This window comes from Megalobrama amblycephala, linkage group LG4, assembly GCF_018812025.1.
Source record: "Megalobrama amblycephala isolate DHTTF-2021 linkage group LG4, ASM1881202v1, whole genome shotgun sequence".
NCBI lineage: Eukaryota > Metazoa > Chordata > Actinopteri > Cypriniformes > Xenocyprididae > Megalobrama > Megalobrama amblycephala.
The window spans coordinates 24,245,365-24,259,567 of record NC_063047.1 but is presented as its reverse complement, the minus strand read 5'-3'; the positions used below and the strand labels follow the sequence as shown (position 1 = coordinate 24,259,567).

General features: G+C 44.6%; 1 protein-coding gene across 1 annotated transcript; it reads right to left on the bottom strand.

Annotated features, from left to right (window-relative positions):
- Positions 1-751: 751 nt before the first annotated feature.
- Positions 752-12,897, bottom strand: LOC125267144 (membrane-spanning 4-domains subfamily A member 12-like). Its single transcript, XM_048188487.1, has 7 exons — positions 12,190-12,897; positions 9,561-9,742; positions 9,161-9,283; positions 9,023-9,079; positions 8,134-8,268; positions 1,460-1,597; positions 752-941 (listed from the first exon to the last, which is right to left on the bottom strand). Exons 2-7 carry the CDS (start codon positions 9,726-9,728, stop codon positions 933-935), a joined length of 630 nt encoding a protein of 209 aa, XP_048044444.1. The 5' UTR covers positions 9,729-9,742; positions 12,190-12,897; the 3' UTR covers positions 752-932.
- Between the last annotated feature and the right edge of the window lie 1,306 nt (positions 12,898-14,203).

Genomic DNA, 14,203 nt, shown 5'->3' with positions numbered 1-14,203 from the left:
TATGAAGCAGAGCAGGACCGAGTGTTGTGGGAGCTGAATGAGGCCGCTGGAGTGATTGCGCAACACAGGCCTCACAAGCAGCGGAACTTTTATTATGTCACATTCGCCGGCGCCGCTTCTGCTTGTCTGGTCATAGTATGAGGTAACACAGCTCTGTTTATCATATTAGATACATTTGAGAGTGTTGAACATGTTATAACGTTACTCTGTGCGCTCGCTCAGCGGCTGCTATGAGACACTTGTTGCACACTGCAGTAAGATAGATCGATTTTAGAATATTATTAAATATTGGATGTCTTGTGTTGATAAATGGCATGCAATTAATTTTAAAACACATTGTATGATGGAGAAAATGCTGTATTACTGTTAATAAAAATAAAGCTGCATCTGATTATGCTATGTTAGCTACTTGACAAAATAGTGTTTTTCTCTAAGGCATGATAAAGCATGGTACTCACAAAAAAAAATCAAGAAAATTGATTTAAACAATAAGACTAAATGTGTTGAGCAGTATAACAACCATTTGTTTTCTGTCTATAAATATATCAAAACAGTTGTTCCCTTGTCTATTAAAATGTGTAATATTTTAATGCGTCTTTGGTGTTTCCATGGTTTCTACAAAATAAAACCGGAAACCTCTATTCAAACCTCTACTGCTCTCTATTCAATATTCCGTTTCACTTGGAAATATGTCACAACACTGGAGAAAAGTCGTTTGCAACTTCCAGTTCATGGGGACTTTCATGGGAAATTAGCTGAGTTAACTTAAAAAGTTGAATGCGATAAGTTGCCTTATTTTATTAAGTTAGCTCAACTTGATTTTTTTACAGTGTAGAGAAAAAAAAACATGCTTGAGTAATCAGAAGCAATAATATGAGATATTAATTCCTTGCAAACTGCAACCTTTAGATGTAGGATCTTCTTACTGTGACTCAGTATCCCTGGGAAGTAACAACAAGATATGTTAGTGCAGAAGAGACAAACAAGATCAACACACCATAAAAGCTATTTTTGGCTCTACTTTGATGAATAAGTCAAAAGCCCTGTCAACTAATTCAACAGTCTAGCAGTAGGGAAAAGGCTGTAGTTTACAATGAAGCATGTGATTGACATACTGTAATGTTCCTATATTGTTTTCATACAGTATAATCAGTATAATTTTTTTTTTTTATTTAATTATAAACTAAAAAATTTGTAATTAGTAAATGAGTTATGTACTGTGGCATAACTACATTTCAACAATACAAGACTTATTGAAAATTGTACAGTTTAGACTATTGTAGAACTATAGTTTCAGACCACTAAAGTTAAAGGCAGTTTACTATGAAACATTCTGGTTGCTTCATATTCCCTTCCCATTCTGTTAGCTTTACCTTTGTGATTGTGGCTTGTTAAATCTAAATAAAAATAACTTGGTTGTTGTATTAAATTGATTTAACAATTACATTATTATATTTACCTGGTTTAGTTCCACACTGACCACTGTAGAGTCGGTGTTGCTGGTGGCTTTTCTGGCAAATCCTGAGATACAGATGGAGATGATGAACTGAAGGATGGAGAACACCAGCAATATTCCAGTGATCCCCAGATTATGTGTCTGTATAAGTTGTAAAATAATACAATTCAATATAAAATATTCAACATGATCATATGAATGTAGATTTACAAATAATATCCTATAAATTATTTTAAGTGAGTTTCCAAAAGTTATATTATATTGCATTATACTATTGTAATGTTGTGTGGCTGTAAAAAGTGCACAATGAAGAAGATGAGTGAAATACATGAGTGAAGATGAGTGTCTTTAATATCATAGCAAGAATGATTACGTTCACAATAACCGACAAAGGACTGAACAGAAAAGGGAGTATAAATGCACATGGTAAATGAGGGAACTAAACAGGAACAGCTGGATGAAGATTAACTAACACCATGGCAACTAATTAGAACTAATGCAGACATGAAAATGAACTAAACAGAACATATATAAGGACATACATAAGGAGGCATCATATGGCTTTCAAAAATAGCACATAAGTCGCATGGACTACTTTGCCATTTTTATATTACTTTTATGGTGACTTTTGCATTGTTTTGAAGAAAAAAAAAGACCAGCACAATCTTTATTAGTAAAAAAATGGTTCCCTTTCAGTCGGTCACGTTCGACGTACGTCAGTAGTGACCTACGAATTGGGATATCGCTAGAGAGCCCAATCAGCTTCGAGTGAACTAAAACAAGCCAATGAAATTGGCGTGCGATATTTGCATAATGCGCACCGCCCCCGACAGGTGTATATAAATAGGAAGCAGATGCAATCGCACTCAGTCTTTCGCTTCGGAACCAACCGGTTGGTCTCTTCAGCTTTCAAGACTGTTTGAAGTCAGAGTGTTCTTCAGCCTTTGAAGTGGTGCAGCACTTTCTGTTGGCGTTACAGCACAGCAGCGAGGTCGCGAGTTTCTCCAGGAGCCTGAGCATTGAGCTCTAAACTGCTGTTTTCACAGCAACCGTCTGCCCGTTAAGCGCGCTACAGAAAGAGCGGTTGCGATTTGGGCCGGTTCCTGCGTTGTGTTCGGGGAGTGGTGTACCCGAACACATCGTGACACTCCCTGCGTGCTTCAGCACGAGAGAGCTGTAATTCCCCTTCTGAAAGAGCTTCACAGACGAACCCTGCGTCTTTACAAAGATGTCATTTCGTCTGTGCGTTACTGGGTGCGGTCGTTCCCTGGTCCCTGCTGATGGGCACAATCGCTGCATCACGTGTTTGGGCGTTCAGCACGCTGAAGCAGCTTTTGTGGATAGCTCATGTTCCCATTGCGGGAACATGACTATCGCAGTGCTGAGGTCTAGACTCTCGTTCCTGAAGTCTCAGGCAGTGGGGGTCCCCTCCCCTATGCCCCATTCGGCCGTTTTTTTCCGGCTCCGGCCAGAATGACAGTTCGACGGTGTGTAGGCAGGGTGACCTGAGGATCACCGTCAGGGCTTCCCCGCCGAGCTCCGCTCCGCTCCTCGGGCCCCTGCCGCCTCAGCAGCACTGCAACCCGTCGTGCCGCCATCGGTTTCCGCTGGGCCCTCTACGGACTGTCCAGCCGTTACCTTTGGTGCGCCTGCTGTGGATCAGATGTCGATCTCAGCATCGGAAGGTGAGCCCGATTCCTCGGGAGATGAAGACTCGGCTCCGTTGCCGCCCTCCGGGACGGTAGCGCCGCCCGAGGCCGATCCCGAGTTGATGGCTGTGCTTTCCCGGGCGACCGAGAGTGTCGGGCTCATGTGGAACCCTCCACCCTGTCCCGGGGCCTCTCGGCTCGATGATTGGTACCTCGGGGCCGGTCGCGCTGGTCAACCCCAGCGCCCCGCCCCGATGCCATTCTTCCCGGAGGTGCACGACGAGGTGACCAGATTCTGGCGAACGCCGTATAGCGCTCGTGCTAGAACTGGTCCCTCGTCCGCCTTCACCTCCCTGGATGGCGGAGAGGCTAGGGGATACGATCGGATTCCCCCAGTTGAGCGGTCCGTTGCGATGCAGCTGTGTCCAACAGCCACCGGCTGGCGCGGTGAACCGCGTCTCCCGTCCCAGGCCTGTAAATTCTCCTCAGGACTGACGGAGAAAGCTTACAGAGCCTGTGGACAAGCTGCCTCCGCCCTGCATGCCATAGCCCTTTTGCAGGTGTACCAAGCAAAAGCGCTATCGGAAATGCCCCAGGGAGGGCTTGACCAACAGCTGCTGGGGGAGCTGCGCGCTGCCACCGACCTCGCCCTCCGAGCGACGAAGGTGACAGCATGTTCTGTTGGTCATGCGATGTCTACGCTCGTAGTCCAGCAGCGCCACCTCTGGCTGACCCTGGCGGACATGAGGGAAACTGATAAACATTGGTTCCTGGACTCCCCCGTGTTCCCGGTCGGCTTTTTCGGCGACGCAGTGGATAGCTTCGCCCAACAGTTCTCCGCCGCACAGAAGCAGGCTGAGGCTACTAAACATGTCATGCCCCGGCGGTCCGCTGCTGCCTCCACCCTGCCGCCGGCGGCTCAGCCTCAGCCCGCTTGTCGCCAAGGGCGCCCGCCTGCGCTGTCCTCCGCCTCTGCTAAACCGGCGAAGCAGCAGCCTACACCCGCCAAACAGCAGAGTGCCGGTCGCGGTCGTGGCGCCCAGCCCATCTCAGCCAAGCCAGGTGGTAAGCGATCGAGGAAGTCACGATCCTGAGACGGGCAACCTGGAGGGGAAGGATCCAGCTCTTCGGGAGAGAGTTCCATCTTCTCTTCCACCCCTGGAGGAGGGCCGGGGGGAATTTGTGAATGTTGTCTGTCCACCGCCGTTGGCTCTCCGGAGACCAGCGGTACCCACTTTTTCACAAAAAGAGCAGTTTCCCCAACCTCCAGGTCACAAGAGGGCGCGCCTGTCAGTGTGCGACGCCCCTCAAAAGCCTTGCCACTCACAGCCCCCTCTTACTTCGCCAGCAGGTGGCAGTGTGATGGTGCAGGCCGCGCCCCGTGCGCCGTCTCCCATACACACTGCTGCCTCCCAGAGTCCGACCACACTCCGGGCCGCTCCCATGCCGTCCGAGTCGGGTCCCCGTACTCTGCCTCGCTGCCCCACCCCCGGTGCGTCTGTGGTGCCTTTGGTCCTGTTGGCTCTTTGTCTGGAAGCGTGGACTGCGCTTCCCAGCCCGTCCCGCTGGCTCATTCGCACCATCAGACTCGGCTATGCGATTCAGTTCGCCCGGCGTCCCCCGGTTTTCAGGGGTGTCCACTTCACTCAGGTGTCGTTGGACAATGCACCTGTTCTCCGGGCGAAGATTGCTGTCCTCCTGGCGAAGGATGCAATCGAGCCGGTCCCTCCAGCCGAGATGAGGTCGGGGTTTTACAGCCCCTACTTCATTGTACCGAAAAAGGGCGGTGGGTTACAGCCAATCCTTGATCTGCTCGTCTTGAACTGGTACCTTCACAAGTTGCCGTTCAAGATGCTCACGCAGAAGCGCATTTTCGAATGCATCCGTCCCCCAGGATTGGTTTGCAGCGATCGACCTGAAGGACGCGTACTTTCATGTCTCGATTCTGCCTCGCCACAGACCCTTCCTACGGTTTGCGTTCGAGGGTCGAGCATATCAGTACAAAGTCCTACCCTTCGGGCTGGCCCTGTCGCCCCGCGTCTTCACGAAGCTAGACTCGGTCTCCTGGACTGCGCGCCTCACCGAGGAACGCGTCCAGTCGGTGTTGACCTGCCTGAGCACGCTCAAGCGCAGGACAGCGGCCCCCACTGAAACTGTTTCAGAGGCTCCTGGGGCATATGGCATCTGCAGCCGCGGTAACGCCGCTCGGAGTGCTCCATATGTGGCCGCTTCAACACTGGCTTCGCGGCCGGGTCCCGAGATGGGCGTGGCAGCGCGGTACGCTCCGTGTCCCCGTGACACCGAGCTGCCGTCGCACCCTCATCCGGTGGTCGGACCCCTCGTTCCTGCGGGCGGGAGTGCCCCTGGAACAGGTGTCCAGGCACGCTGTGGTCTCCACAGATGCCTCCGCCACCGGATGGGGGGCCACGTACAACGGGCATGCAGCGTCGGGTCTGTGGACGGGGCCTCAACTGCATTGGCATATCAATTGCCTCGAGTTGCTAGCAGTACGTCTTGCACTGGGCCGCTTCAAGGAGCTGCTGTCAGACAAGCACGTACTGGTCCGCTCGGACAGCACTGCGGCCGTTGCGTACATCAACCGTCAAGGTGGTCTACGCTCCCGTCGCATGTCGCAACTCGCCCGCCATCTCTTGCTGTGGAGTCAGAAGTATCTGAGGTCCCTTCGGGCCACTCATGTCCCAGGTGTGCTCAACCGTGCAGCCGACGAGCTCTCACGGCAGCCTCCACTTGCGGGCGAGTGGCGGCTCCACCCCCAGGCGGCCCAGCTGATTTGGCAGCATTTTGGCGAGGCCCAGGTAGACCTGTTTGCCTCCCCAGAAACTGCCCACTGCCAGTGGTTCTATTCCCTGACCGGCGGCACGCTCGGCACGGATGCCCTGGCACACAGCTGGCCCCAGGGTTTGCGCAAATATGCGTTTCCCCCAGTGAGCCTTCTCGCACAACTCCTGTGCAAGGTCAGGGAGGACGGGGAGCAGGTCTTGTTAGTGGCGCCGTACTGGCCCACTCGGACCTGGTTCTCGGACCTCATGCTCCTCGCGACAGCCCCTCCCTGGCCGATTCCTCTGAGGAAGGACCTCCTGACTCAGAGATGGGGCACCCTATGGCACCCGAGTCCCGACCTGTGGAACCTCCACGTGTGGTCCCTGGACGGGATGCGGAGGTTCTGAGAGACTAAATCCTCCGCGCCCTTCCTCCATACCCTGTTGGGATCTGATACATCTCTCCGGGGTCAGCCCTTCGAACCTTTGCAATCAGTCGAGTTAAAAGCACTGTCTCTCAAGACCGTCCTCCTGGTTGCATTGGCTTCTCTGAAGAGGGTAGGGGATCTGCACGCATTTTTGGTCGACGAATCGTGCCTAGAGTTCGGGCCCGGTGACTCTCACGTCATCCTGAGACCCCGGCCCGGATATGTGCCCAAGGTTCCTACCACTCCCTTCAGAGATCAGGTAGTGAACCTGCAAGCGCTGCCTTTGGAGGAGGCAGACCCAGCCCTAGCTTTGCTCTGTCCCGTCCGCGCTCTGCGTGTGTACATGGACAGAACGCAAAGCTTCAGGACCTCAGATCAGCTCTTTGTCTGTTACGGAGGCCAGCAGAAGGGAAAGGCTGTCTCCAAGCAGAGGATGGCCCACTGGATAGTGAATGCCATCGCCTTGGCGTATGATTCCCAGGGCGTGCCTTGCCCGCTTGGGTTGAGAGCCCACTCCACCAGAGGAGTGGCCTCTTCCTGGGCGTTGGCTCATGGTGCCTCGCTGACAGATATCTGTAGAGCTGCGGGCTGGGCGACACCTAACACGTTCGCTAGATTCTATAGCCTACGTGTAGAGCCGGTATCTTCCCGTGTACTCGCTTCCACTAGCCGGTAGATGTGTTGAACCCGCTCTAAGTGTCAGCTTGCAATGCCATTCCCCCCCCCCCTGGGCCGGATGCGTGCATACTTTTGACTCCAGTCGTGTTCCCCGCTTGGCGAACCCTGTCGAGTTCCTCCGCCTCCCCCCTTCGGCTCGGACATTGCGGAGTGTCTGATGCCAGGCCTACATCCGTCGCTGACGCTGTCTGTTGGCTGGGGTCCATATGTCGTGACTCCTCTACGTGAGCGGTCCCATATGTGTAATCTTCCACGGTTTAAAACTCCCTACGGGCGAGTCCGTGTCTTTCCCTTAGCAGAGCCAGCTCTGCTGTCACCTGTCAGATGAGTCTCCCCCTACCCAGGTGGAGCCATCCCAGGGACTTCCATATGCGTACTGCCCCTCGGGCCAGTCCATATGTGTACTCTCCACGTAAATTCCTCCCCCGTGGGTAGGTAGTGGCCTCCGCAGCGTCCCCTACGGGTTCGCTTTCCCAGTGTAGTCTAGTTTACTTAGTGGGTAGTTGTGGAACAGCAGTAGACTCTCTCGGCGTAAGCTCGCCCCCTTCACCGTCCCAGCTAGTGCCATGGGCGGCCGAGCTTGCGCTGGGCACTGGAAGGGGTTTCGTAACTGTGGCGCTTTAGTTGGGATCCCAATTCGTCGGTCACTACTGACGTACGTCGAACGTGACCGACTGAAAGGGAACGTCTCGGTTACTTATGTAACCCTTGTTCCCTGAAGGAGGGAACGGAGACGTACGTCCCATCGCCACAGTTTCTGTACCCTCGCTGCTGCGCGGACACCAGTTGTCTCCTCAGCGAAAAACAGAGTGCGATTGCATCTGCTTCCTATTTATATACACCTGTCGGGGGCTGTGCGCATTATGCAAATATCGCACGCCAATTCCATTGGCTTGTTTTAGTTCACTCGAAGCTGATAGGGCTCTCTAGCGATATCCCAATTCGTCAGTCACTACTGACGTACGTCTCCGTTCCCTCCTTCAGGGAACGAGGGTTACATACGTAACCGAGACGTTTCAGTTAGTAAATGATAACATTGTAATTTGTATTCAAATAAAACAGCAATTAAAACCTAAAAATGTAAAAAACAAACAAACAAACAAAAACGTAATCACATTGATATAGTTTTGTACATATAGTACCTTAAAAAGGAAACAATTATAATTGTAATTGTAGCAAACTTCACTGGAAACGAGTTTTAACTCTATGGACATCAGAACAATGGCGGTCACTGCAGTCATGCCACTGATCACATTCATTACAAGAGAGGCTTTTACCTACAGGAAGAAAAAGTTATTAAAATTTATAACTGTTGAATATTAGATGAGTTAGGCAAGGTCAGTTGTGTACCTTAAGCAACTTCTAATTAGGTTTTCTTGATCCTTTTTTCCTACCATTTAAATACTTTGCTGATACCGACATCTGTGGCTATGGCTTGTATTGGTTTAATAATGTAAACAATTACACCTGTTTTTGTTCACTGATCAATGTTTATATGTGAATAAAAGGCTATAAAGTATATTATAATATATATATATCTGGAGAGTCCTAAAAATGGCTGTCCACCAACGTTTACCATCCAACCTGACAGAACTGGAGAGGATTTGCAAGGAGGAATGGCAGAGGATCCCCAAATCCAGGTGTGAAAAACTTGTTGCATCTTTCCCAAAAAGACTCATGGCTGTATTAGATCAAAAGGGTGATTCTACTAAATACTGAGCAAAGGGTCTGAATACTTAGGACCATGTGATATTTCAGTTTTTCTTTTTTAATAAATCTGCAAAAATGTCAACAATTCTGTGTTTTTCTGTCAATATGGGGTGCTGTGTGTACATTAATGAGGAAAAAAAGAACTTAAATGATTTTAGCAAATGGCTGCAATATAACAAAGAGTAAAAAATTTAAGGGGGTCTGAATACTTTCTGAACCCACTGTGTGTGTGTATTATATATATATATATATATATATATATATATATATATATATATATACACACACACAAAATTCAACAAAAGAAGAGTTTTCACATACCACACACAGGTGAAGTTTATTGTGCGCAGCAACAGACAGAGATCCAGCAATGATGTACTAAGAAAGAAAAACATTTCACAGTTCATTCTGGAAATTAAAATGAGAGGCAATAGAGCAAACCCATTAAATGAAACTTACAACAAGGGATCCCCAGTAGGTTATTCCACTAATGACAGAAACATCTCGGTAATAGTGAATGTCATTGATGCTGCGTAGGATGCCAAATAAGAAAACCACCACTCCAATCATTATTTGCACAGTCTAGAGAGGGCAGATATGGGTCAAGTGTTTATATTTTTGCATGATGACATATCATTCATGTTTGAATACACAAATACACATTTAAAAAAAAAAATGAAGCTATTAATGTTTAATGCAATATACAGTATAAAGACAATCAGACAGCACACAACTAATAACTTAAGGACATACGACGACAGCTTTTTATTTTCCGTTCATTCTATAACAGACGAAAATGAGATAGGCCAACTAAAAATATTCCCCAGGTCATACATAATTATTATTCATCAAAAATTACCCCCAGTGCCTTTGGTTGTGCTGTGAAAAATTCTGCGAGAGCCGTATTATGATATGCTCCTCTGGCCTCCTGTCCATCATCACTCATAACAGTATTTTGTGTCACCTGTGGATTTATTTGGATGACAACTGTAGCTTTGTCAGTTGAGATGATCTTGCTGGTTTCCATTTTGAAGTTTTCACCTGTAATTAAGCATTTAAATTCTGCAGTTCACAACTCACTTAAGGTTGTTTTTTCTGTGTTTCATGTACAGTACAGTATTTATATTTAAAGCATTAGCTAATGCCCCTTTCGTCTTGTTAAACTTTGATACTCTGTGATAAAGTAAAAAAAAAAAAAAAAAAAGGACTGCAAAGCTAAAAATGTTGTCACTATAATATATTCTCATATCATAATCATTTGATTTTATGAGATAAATGGATACATATAAAGTATTTTTGACAAGGATGCCTTTGGAGTTTCTCCTCTCTTTGGAAAGATCAGAGGATAAAATTGACATTGTTCACAAATATTTTGCATGACTGTATATTGTCCAAAGAAATCACTAAACATTTAAAGGGAATTTTATGTTCCACAGTATAACAATAAACAGCTTACAGACACTAAAACTATTACTGATTACAAAAGTCAAAAGATAATGGATATTTTATGTCTATATATATTGTGTAGTAAGTACCCGTCACCTGTCCTGTTTATGTCAGCAAAAGTGTTATATTAATAAAATGTATTATGAAACAAAAGGCAAAAGCTATTATGTACATAGTTTAGTCCTATTTAGTGTCTACTCTGTGCTTCTTGGCTTGTCTCATGTAATTATTAAATGGAGCATCTCTTGTCACTAGCCACACACTGCAGCTAAATTCGGTTGTCAGTTCACCTTTTAGTGCTTAATTGAGTTCTGTACACACACAGTTCCGTAAAAAACAGGTAGTGACAACCGCATTCTACAACCATTTTAAAGGTGCTAAAGAGGATCTTTTCGTCGACTGAGAAACCAAAGACTGTTACTGAGTTTTTGAAATGAGCGCATGCGTAAGAACAACCCCCCTCCTTCGAAGGAACGCCTCCCAAAACTCGTAAACACTCGTATTGGAACACGAGTGTTTACCACCGGCATTCGCTGTGTTGTGTTAGTGGATTCATTATGTTGGATTCACCGCAGGTAACTCATAATCTGCAGTTGTTACTCCTGTCTCCAGACAAAAACATTGCATGCGGCGCCTGTGGAGTGTGAAAAGTTACTGGAGCGCGCAGCCGCGCACGTCTCTCACAAGGAACGTCATGGCAGTGATTGACAAGCCAGAGGGCCAATCGTTTACGCGATGATCGCGTAAACGATTGGCTGATGTTTTTAAGGCCCTACCTCGTGCACAGATGATGTATATTAATATTATTACTTTCAGTGCACCTAATAAATAGTCTTTTATCAGTTAGTAAAGACAGTTTCAAGTAATATTGCAAAAATGTATAAAACAAAACATCCTTTTTAGCACCTTTAACTCAACAACCGCATTTACAGAAATTCTATGCAGTGTGTACGGAACCGAACTGAACAACTTGTTAATGACGTTTTTTAACCTTCATGGGAGATGTGTCTCTCTTCTGTATGTATGGTCAATCACAGGGAAAGCACAAGCCTTTTCTCATTCGGGTTGCCAGATCTTGCTAGAAAAATCAGCGAACAAGAAAAAACCCATAATAAACAGGGGTGCCGCTAAGGGGGGGTGTGGGGGTTAGGACGATTCTAAGGGCCCACACACTTTTGGGGGCCCCCAGAGATCGGTTTTATTAGTAGTAACAGTCAGTACTCGGCCGATACCGGCACTTCTCGTGCACCGGTACTTGTCATGTTGCCGGTACTCTGAACACCCACACCGAAACGTAGAATCATTGAGAATATTGAGAATAGTAAATTCTATTCTATTCATCTATTGAGAATAGTAAAACACTACGGAGAAAGTCGAACTTGATCTAAAGCAGCCACCCACTAAAATGTCTGATGAAAAGAGCTTTCTAAGCTGATGAAGACCGCATTTACTAAAATTTATCATGTTCTGTTGTATTTATTGTGGCAAATTTTGACTAGTTGTAGAATTTATAATAGATAATCTGTTAAGGGAATAGATTTTTCACTAAAGATTTATATTACAGCTGTGGCATGTTGTAGCTATAGTTTCTAAACTGTGTTGCTATTTTTCATAACAAACGCTAGAAAGAAAAAACTGGTCTTAATTGTATCCTTATTGTAACAAATGCTATAGTTAACAATTACAAGAACTATGTAATTGTTAGAGCACATAGTTAGAGCTTTAGAATATGGACCTTCTTGAATTTTTGACATTTGCATAATAAATTATCTGCTAGTGCTATAGCCATAGTAGGTCTCTGACTAAATACTGATACCTAGTGGTCAAAAGCAATAGCAAAATAATAGGTCATTATTATTAAATTGCAGACAAAGATTTTGGATAGCTAGGTTGACTTGTATGTTTGGTGAGGTAGGGGCCCCAACCTCAAATTTTGGCAGTAGACCAATGTTATTTTTAATTAATGCTTATCAAAGTGTGTAAATAAATAGGCATCATAATAAAAAACGTATAGATGTTAATTGATGCATAAAATATTTTACCTGAGTTGTTGATGTGGATGTCTGATCGCTTTTATGGTATCTTCATGTGTGTGGACAGTGAAGAACCACAGAGGAGGAGCTTATTGCTTCAAATGAGCTTGCTTTATACTTTTACTATATTATGTTGATGCCCTTCCTCCTAAAATTCATAAGGCTTTACATATAGATATAAACTACAAGAAATCATAAATTACGGCTATTGATTGAGGACAAAAATATATGATGTTTCATTAACAAGATTCGGGAGGAGCAGGTTCAGATAATTAACCTGATTAGCACAGGTGGAGAGCATTCAGTTAATCAACTCAACCAATAACAAGAGGTATAAATACAGCAGACTTACCTTTGTTCTTCTGAGTGTTTATCAGTATCCCTCCTCCACTCCATCTCCTCACTTTTATATACATGTGAACTCATGAACTGTGCTTAAAAGCACCAGCAATAATCCTGTTGTTGGCCTTAAATTATATAAATTAAATGCAGTTGAGTTTTTTTTTCTTCTTTGTATGGCTTTGAATTTAATTATCAAAATTCAACAAATCTGAAACATCACCTGAGCAATGAGTGCTCATTAATCAGAGGCACACAACTAAGCTCTACTAAGGCATTACCAAATTTTTATTTATTTATTTTTCCCTATAAAAAGTTTTTTTTCAACTTTGGCTTAAGATTAAATGATAAAATGTATATACTGAATGCAATCTAAGTTGCTAGGAAAGAATGATAATAATAATGTAGATGTAATAATTTAAAGGGATAGTTCACCTTTAATGTAATAATGAATAATGTAGATGTCTAGCAGCTACAAAAGAAGGCCATAGTTTCACACCAGTGAGGTGCCAGGCTGTTTACCAGTGTGGTTGTTGTGCATTTCATACCATTCTGCTATATGTAGCTGCACCTTTGCTTTTGTCGACAGTACTGTGGAGAGATTATCTGACATGATCAGACTGAAGTGATGTAATACTCCTGGGGACTCATAAACATCACGTGCGAACAAAAAAGGCATTGAAACACGTTTTCAATTTTCCACGCACATATCGGGATTTGTGCTTGGAAAAAATTTACTTAGGGTATATATGTGTGCACTGTACATATGCTCTAGAGACCAAGCACTCTTTTACTGGAGTGAGCGAAGTAATGAAGTAAACAGAATCTGTTTTCCATTTTAACATTTCCATTTCCACATTTAGATTAAATATGCCATTTAAGCACTGAAATTACATTAAATCATTATCCAGAAGTTAAAACATTTTTATATGAATTTAAAATAAAAATATTTGTAGTGGATGCGCTGAGCCAGATACAACGCACTTATGCTTTTCACAATTGTTTTTCAATTCTAACACCGTTGGTGTTGTGCACAGACAGACAGTAGCCTAATGATAAACCCTTTCAGTGACACGCTGAGTCAGTTAATAGGCTAATTCAAAATACAAAAAAATAAGGCCTATCTGTTTCAATTATATATAAACATCCTAAAATATATGTTTATCTTATAGGCAAAATTGCATGAATTTGATTTGTAAACAATTAAAATAGGCCTAGGCTACTTTATTTGGCCAGTGGAAAAGAATGAGAATAATTCTTCTCTGAAAACTTTCTCTGAACAGTATTTTATATAATTTTGATTGATTTTTTCTAAAACAAGACAAAGATAGTGAATGATTTTTAGCAATGTAATGTGATGGCAGAAATAGCATTTCGAGTCATATTTTCCTAATGTCTTGGATGGGAAAATGCATGGAAATTATAAGCAGATGACATTATGCATGATAAAACTAGGCGTTGTAAGCTCCATAGATGGTTATTTTGGGGAGTAGACAGGGTGAACAGGGATGGGCAGTATTTATGATACATGTATTTCAAATACGTATTTCAAATACAAAATAGTATTTTGTAATTCGTATTTTATAGGGTTGATGAAAATGGCTTTGTATTTTGTATCAAAATACTTTAGTGTTTTGTATTTTTGAATATTTAAAATACTGTAAAATACTTTGTAAGAAGTCTA

What these genes read in the sequence shown, in the direction of transcription:
- LOC125267144 (XM_048188487.1), bottom strand. Translation starts at nt 9,728, where the DNA reads ATGGAAACCAGCAAGATCATCTCAACTGACAAAGCTACAGTTGTCATC. An exon ending in CACAACCAAAGGCACTGGGG is followed by an intron (nt 9,284 to 9,560) that starts GTAATTTTTGAT and finishes TGCCCTCTCTAG; the next exon opens with ACTGTGCAAATAATGATTGG. An exon ending in ATAAACTTCACCTGTGTGTG is followed by an intron (nt 8,269 to 9,022) that starts GTATGTGAAAAC and finishes TTCTTCCTGTAG; the next exon opens with GTAAAAGCCTCTCTTGTAAT.